This window comes from Cucumis melo, chromosome 7 (assembly GCF_025177605.1).
Source record: "Cucumis melo cultivar AY chromosome 7, USDA_Cmelo_AY_1.0, whole genome shotgun sequence".
NCBI classification, from domain to species: Eukaryota; Viridiplantae; Streptophyta; class Magnoliopsida; order Cucurbitales; family Cucurbitaceae; genus Cucumis; species Cucumis melo.
The window spans coordinates 7,615,526-7,630,103 of record NC_066863.1 but is presented as its reverse complement, the minus strand read 5'-3'; the positions used below and the strand labels follow the sequence as shown (position 1 = coordinate 7,630,103).

General features: G+C 29.1%; 1 protein-coding gene and 1 long non-coding RNA gene across 2 annotated transcripts; both read right to left on the bottom strand.

Moving 5' to 3' along the window:
* Positions 1-1,045: 1,045 nt before the first annotated feature.
* LOC127150210 (uncharacterized) lies at positions 1,046-3,163 on the bottom strand. Its single transcript, XR_007822349.1, has 2 exons — positions 2,506-3,163; positions 1,046-1,241 (listed from the first exon to the last, which is right to left on the bottom strand). It is a non-coding gene; the product is annotated as an uncharacterized LOC127150210 (long non-coding RNA).
* A 5,737-nt stretch (positions 3,164-8,900) lies between these two features.
* LOC103487608 (amino acid permease 3-like) lies at positions 8,901-12,239 on the bottom strand. Its single transcript, XM_008445973.2, has 6 exons — positions 11,838-12,239; positions 11,503-11,736; positions 10,646-10,739; positions 10,277-10,491; positions 10,040-10,179; positions 8,901-9,894 (listed from the first exon to the last, which is right to left on the bottom strand). The coding sequence occupies exons 1-6, from the start codon at positions 11,941-11,943 to the stop codon at positions 9,241-9,243; spliced, it is 1,443 nt and encodes a 480-aa protein (XP_008444195.1). The 5' UTR covers positions 11,944-12,239; the 3' UTR covers positions 8,901-9,240.
* Between the last annotated feature and the right edge of the window lie 2,339 nt (positions 12,240-14,578).

The following is a 14,578-nucleotide window of genomic DNA, read 5'->3' as shown; positions in this document are numbered from 1 at the left end:
AAACTAAAAAATAGGTAATTAGTTACCAATGTTGGCACTAATTTGGTTTAGAAATTTGATGAGATGAAATTTAAACTTAGGGAAAGACAAATTTAATATAATATCGAACAAAATTTTCAATTTTAATTCTTCAAACTATCACTAAATTTTGTGGAACATTATTTCTCAGCTCTTAAATGTGTAATATAACACTTCATGAGATTCCCGATTATTCCCTTTTAATAAAGTTCAAAATGGAGCAAATGTTGAATGATTAAAAGTTGTTAATATTTTAAGTTCAATAGAAAAACGAGGGAAAGAAAACCAAAGATTTGAAATTTATAAGACTCTAATAAGTAGGAAAATGGACGATGAGAACTATGAAGAAATAGAAAGGAAACAAACAACACAGTGTCTATATAAGTAGAGGAAAAAACTTGGTTGATGACTTTAAGGATTCACCTCATGGGTCCAGTTTGTTTTATAGTGCCATTAGAAGCAGAATGGTTTGGAGAGAAAGTCCACGGATCATGATCTCTCCCAAAAGTCCACTCTCTCTCTCTCTCTCTCTCTCTCTCACACACACACAAATTTCTCCCGACGTCGTTGTGCATTGCATCGGGAGAAGTTAAATAAATTATAAACTTCTCCCGACGTCGTTATGCATGGTGTCAGGTGAAGTTTATATTTTTTTTATTAAATTACGTTATACAGACGTCGCCTTATGTCTCGACGGACCTTCTACGCCATCAGGAGAAGCTTTTTTTATCGGTGTTCGTGCTGTGCATCGTGAAATACATATTTTCTTGTAAAATTCGTTTTTTACATTCGTTTTTATAACAACCATATTTGTAATTCTTTACTTTCCTCAATATATTCCCACAGTTTTTATTCGTAACTTATTATTACCGGTGAAGACTGTCAAATGCAAAATCATGTAATTTTGAAAATGCTTTCCTAACTTAGTTCTACATAGTTGATATGCCTAAGAAATAATGTGAAATAAAATTGCAAGTTCAAAATTATCTAAAGTCTACATTTCCTAAAGTATTGCATGTTAGTAACGTACAAAATGACAAGAATATATTAAGTAAAAGAATTAATAGCAAGTCTACATACACGGTTTGGGAAAACAAGTTTTGTGCAAAAATTACTAAATATTACAATATAGTAAATAATTACGATTGAAACGAAAGACCAAACATATTTCAATGCAAAGGAACCCTAGTATCCCAGAAGAGAAAATGTTGAACTTGAGTGTACTGAAATGATGAAGAACAAATTTAGATTTAGAAAATTTCTAGTTGAATAATTACAAGAAAAGAAAAGTGGGATGACATACTAATTGCATAACCGGAATTAACCCTTACAATTCCATAAACCCCATAAAAATATCAAGGATCAAATAAGAGTCAGGAGGTAAATAACCTGGATTGAGATTCGTTCTATAATTTGAACTAGAATTTCATGTTTGGCAAAATGTCTTCAAACATGCAATGCAAAGAAAGCAGTAACAAATACCATGGAAGGAAGAAATTTTTTTATAAACATGCTTTTAAAACAATAACAAATACAATGGACAATACTTTTTTTTTTTTTTTTTTTTTTTGTCTTCTTTTAAAAATCAGCATTAAGGTGGAAGCAGTAAGAAACACAACAGCCTAAACAGGTTAGGGAAGACAGTAACTAATACAAGAATACACTTAAGCAAAGAAGGGATATGACCATGAGAGTATTAAATCTGAGTAGTAAGATTTTAAGCAGTAAAGAACCAACAAATATCCTAAGAAATAAGGGATATGACCATCTCTGTGGTAACCCACACAGAAGCAAAGAAGGAATTGACTCATATCACAAACAGCAATAACAGTCAAAATTAGTACAGTAGGTAGGAAGACAAGTCTATGTAAACCAACATAAGTATACAATAGATTTTAAAATATGGACATGAAGGATAGAATGTGTCTGTAAATAATTATGAGCAAAGATAAACCAAGTAAAACAGTATTTCTACATAAGCATGAACATCATTACAAGGAAATGAACGGAACACATAGCAAAGGAATTTACCCAAACAAGAATAGAAACAGCAAGGGAAAAAAATTATGAGAGAAGGAAACCAATTAGCATGAACATATTATAACCATATGAAGAAGAACACAAACAGTATTTCATTAAATTCATTATATTTTCCAGAACATATAAGAGAACATGATGGAAAACAAAATACAAAAAAAAAAATGGACAAACAATTGCTTTCCAGAACATATCAGAGAAGAACACAAACACTATTTCATTAAATTTTCCATAACAAATCAGAGAACATGATGGAAAACAAACTACGTAAAAAATGAAAGAAAAATGCATTTCTAGAACATATTAGAGAAGATGATGGAACAGATCATATCATTATAGTACAATGGAAAACAGAATAGTAACAAACAAGTATGAAAAACAATGGAATGAATATCAGATTTAGACCTCATCATCAGCTATAAGGAATTCAAATCAAACCTCCAGCCTTACCATGCTCAAACATTTCGTAAACCCCTACCATTCTCCGAATGTAGCATCTATCTGTTCTCGATACATGTGTATGAGCGGCAAAGGGGAAGTCGAAGCAGCAAGGGAAATTTGGAGCGGCAAGACTGGAAGCCCAGCCATGCAACGAACCAGAGAGGGGAAGGAGAACGGTTTCGGAGGCAACTCATGGAAATGAAGCCAGTAAACGAAACCAAAGAGTGGAAGGAGAAGCGTTTTGGAGGCAACGCATAGAAATGAAGCCATCAATGAAACGAAAAAGACGGAGATCTGAGATTCAGACAAAAAAATGAAAGGATTCGTCATGACAAAGAGAAAAGTTCCGAAGAAGAAAATGAAACGAGGTCGGAGGATGCATATCTGAGGTTGGAAGAGGAAGACGAAAAGAGAAAAAACACCGGAGATAGTGTAGATTCGAAAAGGAAAACAAAGGAATAGAAACAAGCTTGGTATTTGAAGAAGAAAACCAACAAATAAACGGGGAAAGGGGAAGAAGACGATGAGGAATGGACGAAATTTGGAACAGGATTAAGGAGGTTTTCGAAAGGATTATGGCAAATGGAGGAGGGAGTGAGAGACTTGTTACGAGGGAGTTGAGAAGGATTGAGAAGAAACAAGGGGATTAGGAAAACCCCAAAGTTTCCATTTGATATCACCTCTCTCTTTTCTTTTCCTTTTTTTTTTTTTTTTTTTTTAATGTTTTAAGGTTTTTCTAACTCTTTTAGGTATTGTCTATAATTTTTGTAAAAAAAAAAAAAAAAAAAAAAAAAGTTTTAAAAAGACATATGGATTCAATTTTTTAAAACTGGTAATTAATAAAGGAAAACTTAACTTCGAATGTGGGTCTGAAGGTGAACGATGTTGTCTTTTTTTCACATAAAAAGTGTCTATTTTAGTAGTTTGGAGCACAAGTTCATCGTTATTATTTAATAGAAAAATAAGTTATAGAAGATTGAAGTTGATAAATTCAATATATGATGTCATGTGGTTCACGCTCTCTAATATTTCTTATTACCTTTTTAAAGAGTTTTAATTGTGAACCCCAATTTGTTGAAAGAAAAAAAATTGAACCAATGTTATTTACTGAATTAACGGAAAAAAAAAAAGTATGAATAACTCAATTTAGGACTAATTAAAAATGGGTGTATCTCAAATTGAAATCGAAGACAATAAATTGATCAAGTTAATTATTTTGATTAAATTAAATATTATTTATTTGAATTAAAGTTTAATTGACCTAAAAATAAGCTTAATTCATCTCAAATGTTAAATGGGTTTCAACTAAAATAGTCTAAATTGCTATATAATATTATACAATTGGCCTTTTTTTCTAATATATTACATAAAGTTCAAAATGGGCTAATATTTTTCAAAAAAAAATGGACAAATTTACCTTATTACCCAAATTTCATTACATTTATTACAAGAAAATATGTGTTTCATGAAGGGGTATATATAAACTAATTCACATAACAGACAATTGAAATTCCTATAATGTTAAAAATTCTAGGACTACTACGATTTAATGGAGTACAAAAAAATATAATGAATTAAGGAAGACAATTAACCGAATGCATGAGGAGAACGAAAGGATGGAATAAATTGAGATTCTGTGAATAACGGAATCAGAAGCGGTGATGGACAAAATATAAGGAGATGAAGAATGAAACTAGACGGAATTGGTGAAGAAATTCGATAACTTTCAGACAAAGGATGTACCAAAATTGGAGGAGAAATTTGGATAAATTGCAAGCAATGGATGTAACAGAGAAGAATGGTTGTTGACAACGGAGATGAGGATGTAAGAATTATGTGGCTGATGAATAATTAAGAAAGAGAATTTTGGAAATTATTTTCATATTCAAAGACATATTATTTGATGATAATTTAAAATAAATTATATAAGGTAACATTTTTTCATTAATAATTAAGATTTCACATTAATTAAAATCATAATTAAGGAAGTTATAATTTACACAATAATGATAAATATAGTGTAAATAAGGCAAAATATACTTCTTAATTTCCAATTACCTATATAATTAATATTAATTATAAGGTTAATATTATCCTACAAATATGTGAATTCCTAATTAAGTAAAAAAAATATTATTTTAAGATATTTTTGAAATTTTATAGTCAAATTAGGTCTTTTATCTAAATCATTCAATACTAAATATGACCTAAATCTAGTCGAGCCCAAGGGTCTGATTCATGGATCAACAAAGTCCAAGCTCATAAAGCCTACAAAAGAACCCTATAAATATAGTTCTCTTAATTTGAAGAAATTTTTACTCCAGAAATTCTAGAGAAAATTCTCCCAAGAACCAAAGCTCCGCTTCCTCAAATCAAGACATTCAAACGAGAGAATCAGATGATCAAATACTAGAAAACAAACCATGTCGCATCATAATCAACATAAATGTAAGTTCAACTCCGCGGATTAAATTTCTCTGAAAATCTCGTGTAAACACATATTTAATAAATAAAATAATTTTAAAAAAACTATATAGAGATGCAATATATAAGTATAACTAAATTTATATATAGATTGTGTTAATGTCTAAATATAACTACATTTTGTTTTTAGAAAATATAACTAAAATTTTCTTTCAACTTGAATATTTTAATTGGTTTTTAATTTAATATTATATAAAAATAGAAAATTATTTGGGTAGACCTCCTAATATTATTCTCTCGGATTAATATTAACTTCTACTTATAAATCTTTTAACAATTTTTTATTAAAAAATATTATAAATAAAAAATTACTGAAAACATTTATAAAACATAACACAATTTTAAATCTATAATCTTTTATAGTTAAGTTTATTGGTATCTATTAGTAACATTAATGACATAAATAAAAATCTATCGGTGTCTATCATTAATAAAATATAAAATTTTATAATATTTCAGTTCATTTTGTTATATTTGATAATGAAATGTCAAATTTATTATTTACTTATTGTTATTATTATTGATTTAACCGAGATTACAATAAGAGAAACTTTTGTAAATGTAACAAAATACCAAACTATTTACGGTCCGTGTAACAAAGTCCATAAAATTAGTCATTTTTTAAATATTCCAGGTTTGTCCTTCTATCTTTCTTCTCTTTCTCGCGATGAAATCGTCTTCCTCCTGCGATTTCTTTCATCGTCTTTCTTCTTTCATCTTCTTTTTTTTTTCTACGATTTCTTTTCATCATCTTTCTTATTTTTCAATTCTTTATTTATATCGTTTAATCTATCTTCCTTATTTTTCTCTTCTTTTTTCGATTTATTTCCATTGTCTTTCTACTTTTCATCTTCTTCAATTTTCACTGCGATTTCTTTCTATCGTCTTTTTTCTTTTCCTTTTTTTTTTTACGTTGTTTACATTTGATTAACCAAATCCTAAATGACTGTGTAAAAAAAATAGCAAAATCTAAAAGATCGTGTTTAAAAATTTTTGAAAAAAATCATTTAGATTGGAGTACCCAAATATAAACGATCGTGTAAAAAAGTAAGCAATCGTGTAAAAAAATAAAAGATTGTGTATAAAGAATCTTGAAAAAAAATCATTTAGATTGGAGTAGCCACATGTAAACGATCGTTTAAAAAAAGTAAACGATCGTGTAAAAAAAATAAAAAATCGGATATAAAGAATCTTGAAAGAAATCATTTGGATTGGAATAGCCAAATGTAAACGATCGTGTAAAAAAACTTTTTCGAAATTGTTCTATAGATTGTAAATATTTTGCCGCTTTTTTATATTGATTAAATTTTTTGTTCTAGTCAGTATAATTTTTATTAACTTGACTATAAGTTTAGTTTGTAAACATTTTAAAAACGTTGTAGGTGTCTCAAAAATTATTTTTTGTCAAGTTATTTTTTCAAGTAATTTAAATCCTCTGAATATAAGTGGACTCAATATAGATACATTTGTAATTTTTATCTAATGAAATACTAACTAAATTTCATTTTTACATCGATTTTTAAAAATTAAATTTGTAATTTAGAAAATTCGTGAACTTGATAGACATGAATTGACTTTGTAAATGTTGTGCTCATATTTTGTTCATTTGGGTCTACTGCGTTTGCTTGATGTCTCAATATTTTCCAACCTAACCTATGTAAGACACCTTCGCACCAGTGTGATGTCAAGACTACTGCACTCTCACACTTAAATTAGTATTATAGATATTTAAACTAAGCACAAAAATCAATAAAGTCGTATTTCTCTCTTTTGAGATGATTGAATGTGGTCATTTATAACTCAATTAATCTTCTAGCACATGTCCACAATTGCATGTGATGGCAAAGGTTTCAAAGACGTTTATCGCACTTGAAGTTGTAGAGTGCTATTTCGACCTCAACTCAGTTATGTCTCGATTAGTATATATATATCTATTGACTCAATTAAATTTTCAAAGTATTGGCATTTACTTTTTATGACGTGCTCCTTTATGCTCTTTTCCAATATCCTTAGGATTTGGACTTATTCGTGGACTTTGACTCTTGACTTTGACAATAAGAGCCTCCTAACGTAACGTAATTAATTTTGTTAATGAATGTTTTGATTTGATCTAACCCTATGAAAGTTAAAATTTAGATGTAGTATATAAAATATGTGATCCAAATACGAGGAAAAGAATAATAAAACTATATTGAAATATTAGTTAGACTATTGAGATATGGTTTCTTTTCTTTTTTATTAATCTCAAAATATAGAAAAGAAAGGTACATAAGTTTAGGCATTGAAAACATGTGGCAAAAGTTTGTTGTCATTATTCTAATACAATAAGCAATCATGAATGCCACAAAAGTCAAAAATACTTGGAACCATAACAAACAAACGTCACCACAACTTTTTCTTTTCTTTTCTTCCTCTTTGATATTTGATAGGGAACTGCTTTTTTTCCATACAATTGTTTATAAGTTCTGTTATGAACAAAATTGACCTCATTTGTAATAAAATTGTATTCATCTTTTAATTGTAATATCCACCATTATTGATCGTGTTTACCAAAAAGGCTAAAACTATTATGGTTATTGTTATAGTTATCTTAATTTTTTTGAAATTATCATTGATTCATTCTAATTTAACTCGACAGATTTATATGATTTACTTTTAATTCTATTTCAAATTTCTCATTTAGGTGTATATATATTAGTATATTGAAGTAGGGAATTTGAATCATGGATTGTTTTGTTCTAAACATATACAGATATAAGTGATCAACTAAGAACTGGTATATTGATACAATATTTAATTTACCTCGTTTTAAATTTATTAGTAATTTAATACTTGTTAATCTCTTTCCTCCATCTTAAAAGACCTTAGTGATCATATATGCTATAGATCGATCATATCCAATACTTTAGTCAATTGAATCATGATTCCATTGGCAAGGAATGATGCATTTCTCAAATTGTGGAATACAAAAGGGGGAAGTTGTGCACCTTGAATGGTGCATTAAAGGCACAAAATTTGCCATAAAATGGATGCATAGAATTTTCATATGCAATATTGATCCAAAAAAGAAAGAATTGTGCACATGTGTGGACTTCTAATGGTGTGCCCATAAAGTAGAGTTTTCCATATTTTCCATATAAAAATAATTATGCAATCCTCATTTTCAATGGAAATTCAAATTGATATCCAAAATGCCCTAAACAAGATTTTCCATCTATAGAAAAAGATTGGATCGAGGAGAATAGCTTTTTTTTAAGGATATTTCATTTGAAGTGTTTTCTCGTGAAAATGAAAATTTTATACGATGTACAAGTATCATTCTCATTAATTTATGAACGTCAACATCTTTTAATGGTAATAATATTTGATCCAACTACATTAAATAACTTTATTATGAAAAAGAATTTATCTCTTAGTATATCTAATTACACAAGAGTAATACTTAAATGCATCTCGCAATATGTACTTTTTATCTCTTTTATTTCTATTAAACACACAAAACAAAAAATTAAAATGTTCAAAAGAAAAAAAGAAAAAAAAATGAGTTTTTCAATTGACACATGACAAATTATGCTTGAACAAGTAAGAAGTACAAAGATAGATATAACTCAAAATATGTGAAAATATTATTTATCACTATCAGGTTTTAACCGAGCATCTATCACAATTTAGATAGTACTTTGGCCATCGTATTCCTTTTTTATTATAGTTCATTTTTTATATATCTTTTTATTTAATCATTTTAACTAGTGTGTTCTAAATATAATCAAAATAGTTACTTTTTTTAAACATCAGACCAAAAAGACCCAAAATTTTTATATATTTTTTTATTTTAAATATATAGACCAATCAAAACCAGGAGTAAATGAAATAAAGTAATAATTAAACCAAATGAGAAAAAAAATGGGAAAAGTAGGAAGTTCTTAAAAGATGAAACTTTCCATATAAATACTCTTAACTTCCTCAAGAAAATAGGCAAAGTTACAATCTTGGGACTGAAACTTATGGATCTTTTAGATTCACAATTTACAGAACTCTCCTTTCATGGGGTCCTTAATTACTTTACTTTTACTACTTACTCAACAACAACAGTTAAAAACAATGGATAAACTAAACCATTACAAAAGTTACTCAAATTTAAAACAGATCGACAGTAGCAATTGCATAACTGGGTGGCAGTTGTTCTTGTTCTTGTTCTTCGTTCTTGCAGCAGAGCAAACGGTAATAATATTAATAACCAAGGTAAACTTTTCAATAGAATTAATAGGTAGTTTGAAATGGCTTAATTGACTTAGAATCTTGAATGACTCCAGCTACCGATCCAGCTGCTGCTGCAATGGTAATTATAAGGCAAGCCATGCTAAGAATTTGGAGGCTAATCCATCTTGTGCTCCATTTTGGGATTTTCTTCTGTGCAATGTACATTTCAACAGGGAAATAGACAGTGAGAGGCCAAAATCCCAAGGCTCCGAGAAGTCCGACGATGTCGTTGAAGAATGGGAGGAGCATCGAGACAAGGGTGGTGATGATCACGAAGATTGTCCTCCAAACTAGCCTAAAGAGGTTGAGTTTGAAGGGGCGAAAGCCAGGGATTGGGATGTTGATGTCTTCGTTGATGAATTGGCTATCTGGGAACCGGTTTGATGCGTATTTCTCGATGAAGGCGAAGAGGGGTTGACAAAAGACTTGGTATGCACCGACGAGATGGACTACAATGGCTACATTGGCTATGTCGAGAAGCCAATATGGGTTGTAGAAGCCGAAACCAGTGAGGAGGTTGCCAGGAGCAAGGTCGCCAAAGGCTGCATATCCCATACAGCCACAAAGCATGTAGAAAATTGTGGTCACTGCTACACTTAGAAAAGTGGCTTTCTTCATTGTTTTGGCTTCTGATGGAGGGGCTTTGATTGTGTCCTGTTTACAAATAACAACACCATATACTTTTCAACTCATGGATTAAAGACCAACAATTCTGTTTCTCAAAACTGATATTCCTAAGAGATCATAGATACAAATCTCCATTTGAGTGAAGAATGAATGATGAGATAATTAGTTTTACCTGAATTTCAATGAGGATAATGGAGAAAGAGTAAGCAAAAGCCATGTCGCCAAGGGCTTGGAAGCTCCTCCATATTTTTTGAGACTCAGTGACACTACCAATACTAACTCCTGTTAAACTCCCCTTGAATTTTCCATTGTCTGAAGATAAATAAAATTATATTTATTATTTATCATATAATAATCATAGGTAAAAAAAAAAAAAACAAATAATAACAACAATATTAATGAAATGAACCTGCAACTTGAATGATTCCAAGAATAAGACCAATTATGGAGTAAGTAAAAGACATAACAGCAGCAACAATGGAGAGCCACCATAATTGATCAAAATCCGGAATTTGTGACAAGAAAATTTCCATAATTCCAAATGAAATCATATACGGATTGCTGTTCATATGACAAGGATTTTTCCCTCCACTTTTGTGGAAGCAGTTTGATCTTTTAATTGCCCTGTGTCAAAACCCAAGACCAATTCATTCATTAATCCAAACACTCCCTTAAACTAAGCAAATTTTACTTCTAAGTTTGTAAACATTTTTGAACAATTTTGCTATTTAAGATAATTTTTTTTTTTCAATAAAAGGAATGAAAAATTGATACTAACATCATGCTTATGGATGAGGCTATTGTGTATCCAATCGCTACTCCAAAAAGATTAACATATTGAACCAACCCACACAGCTTCACCTTAAACCCACCTGTCACAAATTAAGTAAATTAGAAAACCAAAATTATATTCAACATTAAAAAATAATAATAATTTGTTCAATTTCAATCGGGAAATGTTGTTTCTTAAAAAATAATTTCATTGTACCAAACACGTTTTAAAAAAGAAAATAATGAAAAACATACTTTTTCTTCGTTTTATGTTTTTTTTTTTTAAAATAAAAATTCTTACCTTTTATATTCTTTGCTATTGAATCACCAACCACACAAAAAAAAAATTGTTTTTAGTTTCTGAAAAAAAATTTACTTAATTTTTCACAACCTTTGCAAAATTAATTGGTACTAAATAGCATTTGTATACTTAATTTAAAAAATTAAATAAATAAAATAAAATAAAATAAAATAAAATTTTTTAAAAAAACATGCCTAGAAACATATATTATTTTTTTTATTTTAAAAATTTAGTCTAAAAAACATAATTCCTTTTCTACTAAAAAAAAATCACCAAAAAATAACTCTATGCTAAACACAATTTCATTTCTCTCTAATATTTTAAAAAAACATGGTGAAAATTTGAGAAACAAGAAAAATAGATTAAATCATGAAAAAAATTGGAAAACAAAAAATTAAACAGTTGCCAATAGTGGCAAAAGTGGTTTCTCAAAAGTCTCTTGATCATTATTATTATTATTATTATTATTATTATTATTATTATTATTATTGTTGTTGTTCAAAATAGTTAGAATATAAATTTATGCAAACTCCGTAACGGAGATGGAGGGTGGTTATGCTTACCGAGGTTATTTCGGACGGCGTCCATGTAAGTATAGTTCCTCTTGCCGTTAACGGAGTCACCTGACCGGTAACAGGCAGCGAGAAGCGTAGAAGTATAGTAAGTCACAAACGAAAACAACATCATCACGACGGGTCCGGCCACCCAACCAAGCTGCGCCGTTGCCCAAGCTAACGACAAAACCCCCGACCCAATAACCGCGGTTATAATATGAGCACTTGCCGTCCAAACGGTCCCTATTCCACAAAAAAAGAAAAAAAAAATCATAATCTCAAATTCCAATTTTTTTAAACCAAAAAAAAAAAAAAAAAAAAAAATCCACAATTCTACCACTTACCGGTTCGCTTGGGGCGGCCATCGTCGTCGAAGGCAGTATCGGCACCGACGGCGGCGTGGGGCGGAGCAGAAATGTTGAGGGAATGGTGGTGGTGATTGTTAGCCATAGAAAAGATTAAAAACTCGAAAAGACCCTTTTAAAAAGGAAATGGGTGTAGGAGTTGAGAGGGGGTAGAAAGTGTAATTTTGGAAAATGTGTTTCGTATGTATGTAATTAAGATTTGTGTGTTTGTTCCCTGTCCCGAAGTCACAGGGCGGTTTAAAAAGTACTGACACTAAAACTGCGCCATGGACACAACCTTCAAGGATTTCTCAAGAAAACTCGAATGGACTTTTAATTGAATTAAATGAAAAGGCTTCAAATCAAAAATGGAGTTTTTTGTTTTATAATTGTATGATGAGGAAGGAAGAGATGGAGAAGGGGATTATATATAAGTGGTGAAGGAAGGGTGTGAAAACCACGTGGCTATTAGTGGGACCCATTGCCATGTCCTTCGTCCTAAACTCAATTATAAATAATACTTTCAACCTTTTTCCAAAAATTCATAAAAACAAAAAATAATATATATATATATATATATATATTTTTTTTTTTTTCTTTTATTAAATTACGATTTTAAAATCTTGGTTATTAAAATTAGTAAGTTATATGTTCCGATAATGAGATTTTTGAAATGATTTTAATATTTAAAGCGCTAACTATGCATAAAAGACATGAACATTGAATGGATTATAATAATTTACAAGTTGGGAGTTCACATGTTTACTATAAAATCACATTGGATATTTACGAAAATAATTGAGAATAATATTTGCAGTATTTGGAGAAGTAAAAACATAATTTAGAAAGAAGGAGAAGAACAATAATATTTTGTCATTTAGTCGGTTTTTAATTTCACCTCATCCAGTTCGAGCACTCATGTCCATTAACTGCAACGATGGGAAAGATAAGCACAAAGGAGAGACTTCTCGAGATATGTTCTTAATTTCTTTTCTTTTCTTTTCTTTCTTAATTCGTTTCTAATTTCACCTTTCTTATTTTCAAACAATTTTTTTAAACAAATTTTTGTTTTGAGCTCATATCTTTATCTTATCACAATTCATCTCTTCTCTATCCAATTTATTTTTCTTTTAAAAATATACATTCATTTATTTATAAATATAGTAAAATATAATTGTTTATTGATTATATCCATTAACACTTATCATGCATCATTATTTTGTGAGAGAAAACTATGCACTTTCATAATTGAAAATAACTAAAAATGCAGTAGAGATTAAAAGAATACAATAAAACTTTGATACAAAATTTTACATGAAAAGCTCTCATTTATAAAAAAAGTTACAGATAAAAAAGAAATTCATAGATCATTCTCACGGAGTTTTCGACTTATATAAAAATATAAAAAGAATTTATTTAGATTTAATATGTTATTTGTCGATATCTATTAATGATATACAGTAATGAATTTTTTGTTATATTTAAAAATATTTTGAGCCATCCAAAATACTGTGGATTTTAACAAGTTTATTTTCTTCAAAAGTTAATAATAAAATAGCAATAATAAAAATAAAAACAAAACCAATTTCCTAGTTTTCATCGCTGTCAACTCTAAATTAGCAACCTCTTTAATAACATTTACTGCTCTATTAAAGGTTTTTTTTCTTTTCTTTTTCCTATTTTATAATAATAATAAAAAAAATTGGTGAGAAAACAGAGATTCAAAAAAGATACTTTGGTAATTAATTATTGTGGTAGGAAATGAATGCTTATATTTAGACTTTTATTTATTTTCTCAAAAGTTGTGAGAATGAAAAGTGAAACTTCATATCGGATGTATTTATGATGAGTTAATTGGGCAACTTTGAAACAAAACTAAATTACAAAAATATCCCTTAACTTTGTCCATTATTTCAAAAAAACTACCTCCACTTTTCATAAATTACTGTATTACCCTTTGACTTTTCATTAATGTTTCAAAACATACTCTCGAACAAAATTTACAACTTATGAGGGATAAAACCCATTTTGATCGACTTTTTAAGTGTTTTAAAATAATTATTATTTTGTACATAGAAACGTTTATTTTAAAACTTAGAAAGTCAACTTTAGCATGCTTGTAATACTAGTAGGCAATAAGTTGGGTAAAAAAATTGATATCTAGACCTACTTTATCGCTTTCTCCGTTCAAGTTTCAATGTTCATTGAAAATTTTAATATGTTCTTATTCTAGTAAAATTTGGGAGATTTGACTATTTGGTATGTAAGTTAAACGCATGATGATACTCTAACTAATTGAACTATGCTAAAAACACAATGTTATTAGGTGATTCTTCTTCTTTTTTCTAATTTCAAAAATTGTGATGGTGGAAGAACAAAATCATTTACCTTTAAAATAACAGTTTGCATTACTATGCTTAAATTTGCTAGATGAAAGCATTTCTATACAAATATTTTTAAAGAAGTATTGATTAAGCGTGTCTCCTAAAAGTATCATTAAATAGTGTTACTCCAAACACTTTTAACAACGTCCAACGTCGGACTACAATAAATTTCACCCTCTATCTAAAATAACTAATGAACCATATTTTAAAGTTACTAAATCTCACATTAATTTAGAATTGTTTTTGTTTTAAATAATTACATTCAATGGTTTTTGATTGAAAGTTTAGATTAAAAAGTCAACCAATGTAGTCACAAGTCAAGTCAAAGTCAAGCTCATGAAAAGTATTGGGTAAGCC

Bases quoted from the DNA above. Each gene is read 5' to 3' on its own strand.
- LOC103487608 (XM_008445973.2), bottom strand. From the start codon at position 11,943: ATGGCTAACAATCACCACCACCATTCCCTCAACATTTCTGCTCCGCCC. The intron at 10,492-10,645 runs GTTAGTATCAAT...GTTTTGACACAG, and splicing joins GCCTCATCCATAAGCATGAT to GGCAATTAAAAGATCAAACT. The intron at 9,895-10,039 runs GTAAAACTAATT...ATTTGTAAACAG, and splicing joins TTATCCTCATTGAAATTCAG to GACACAATCAAAGCCCCTCC.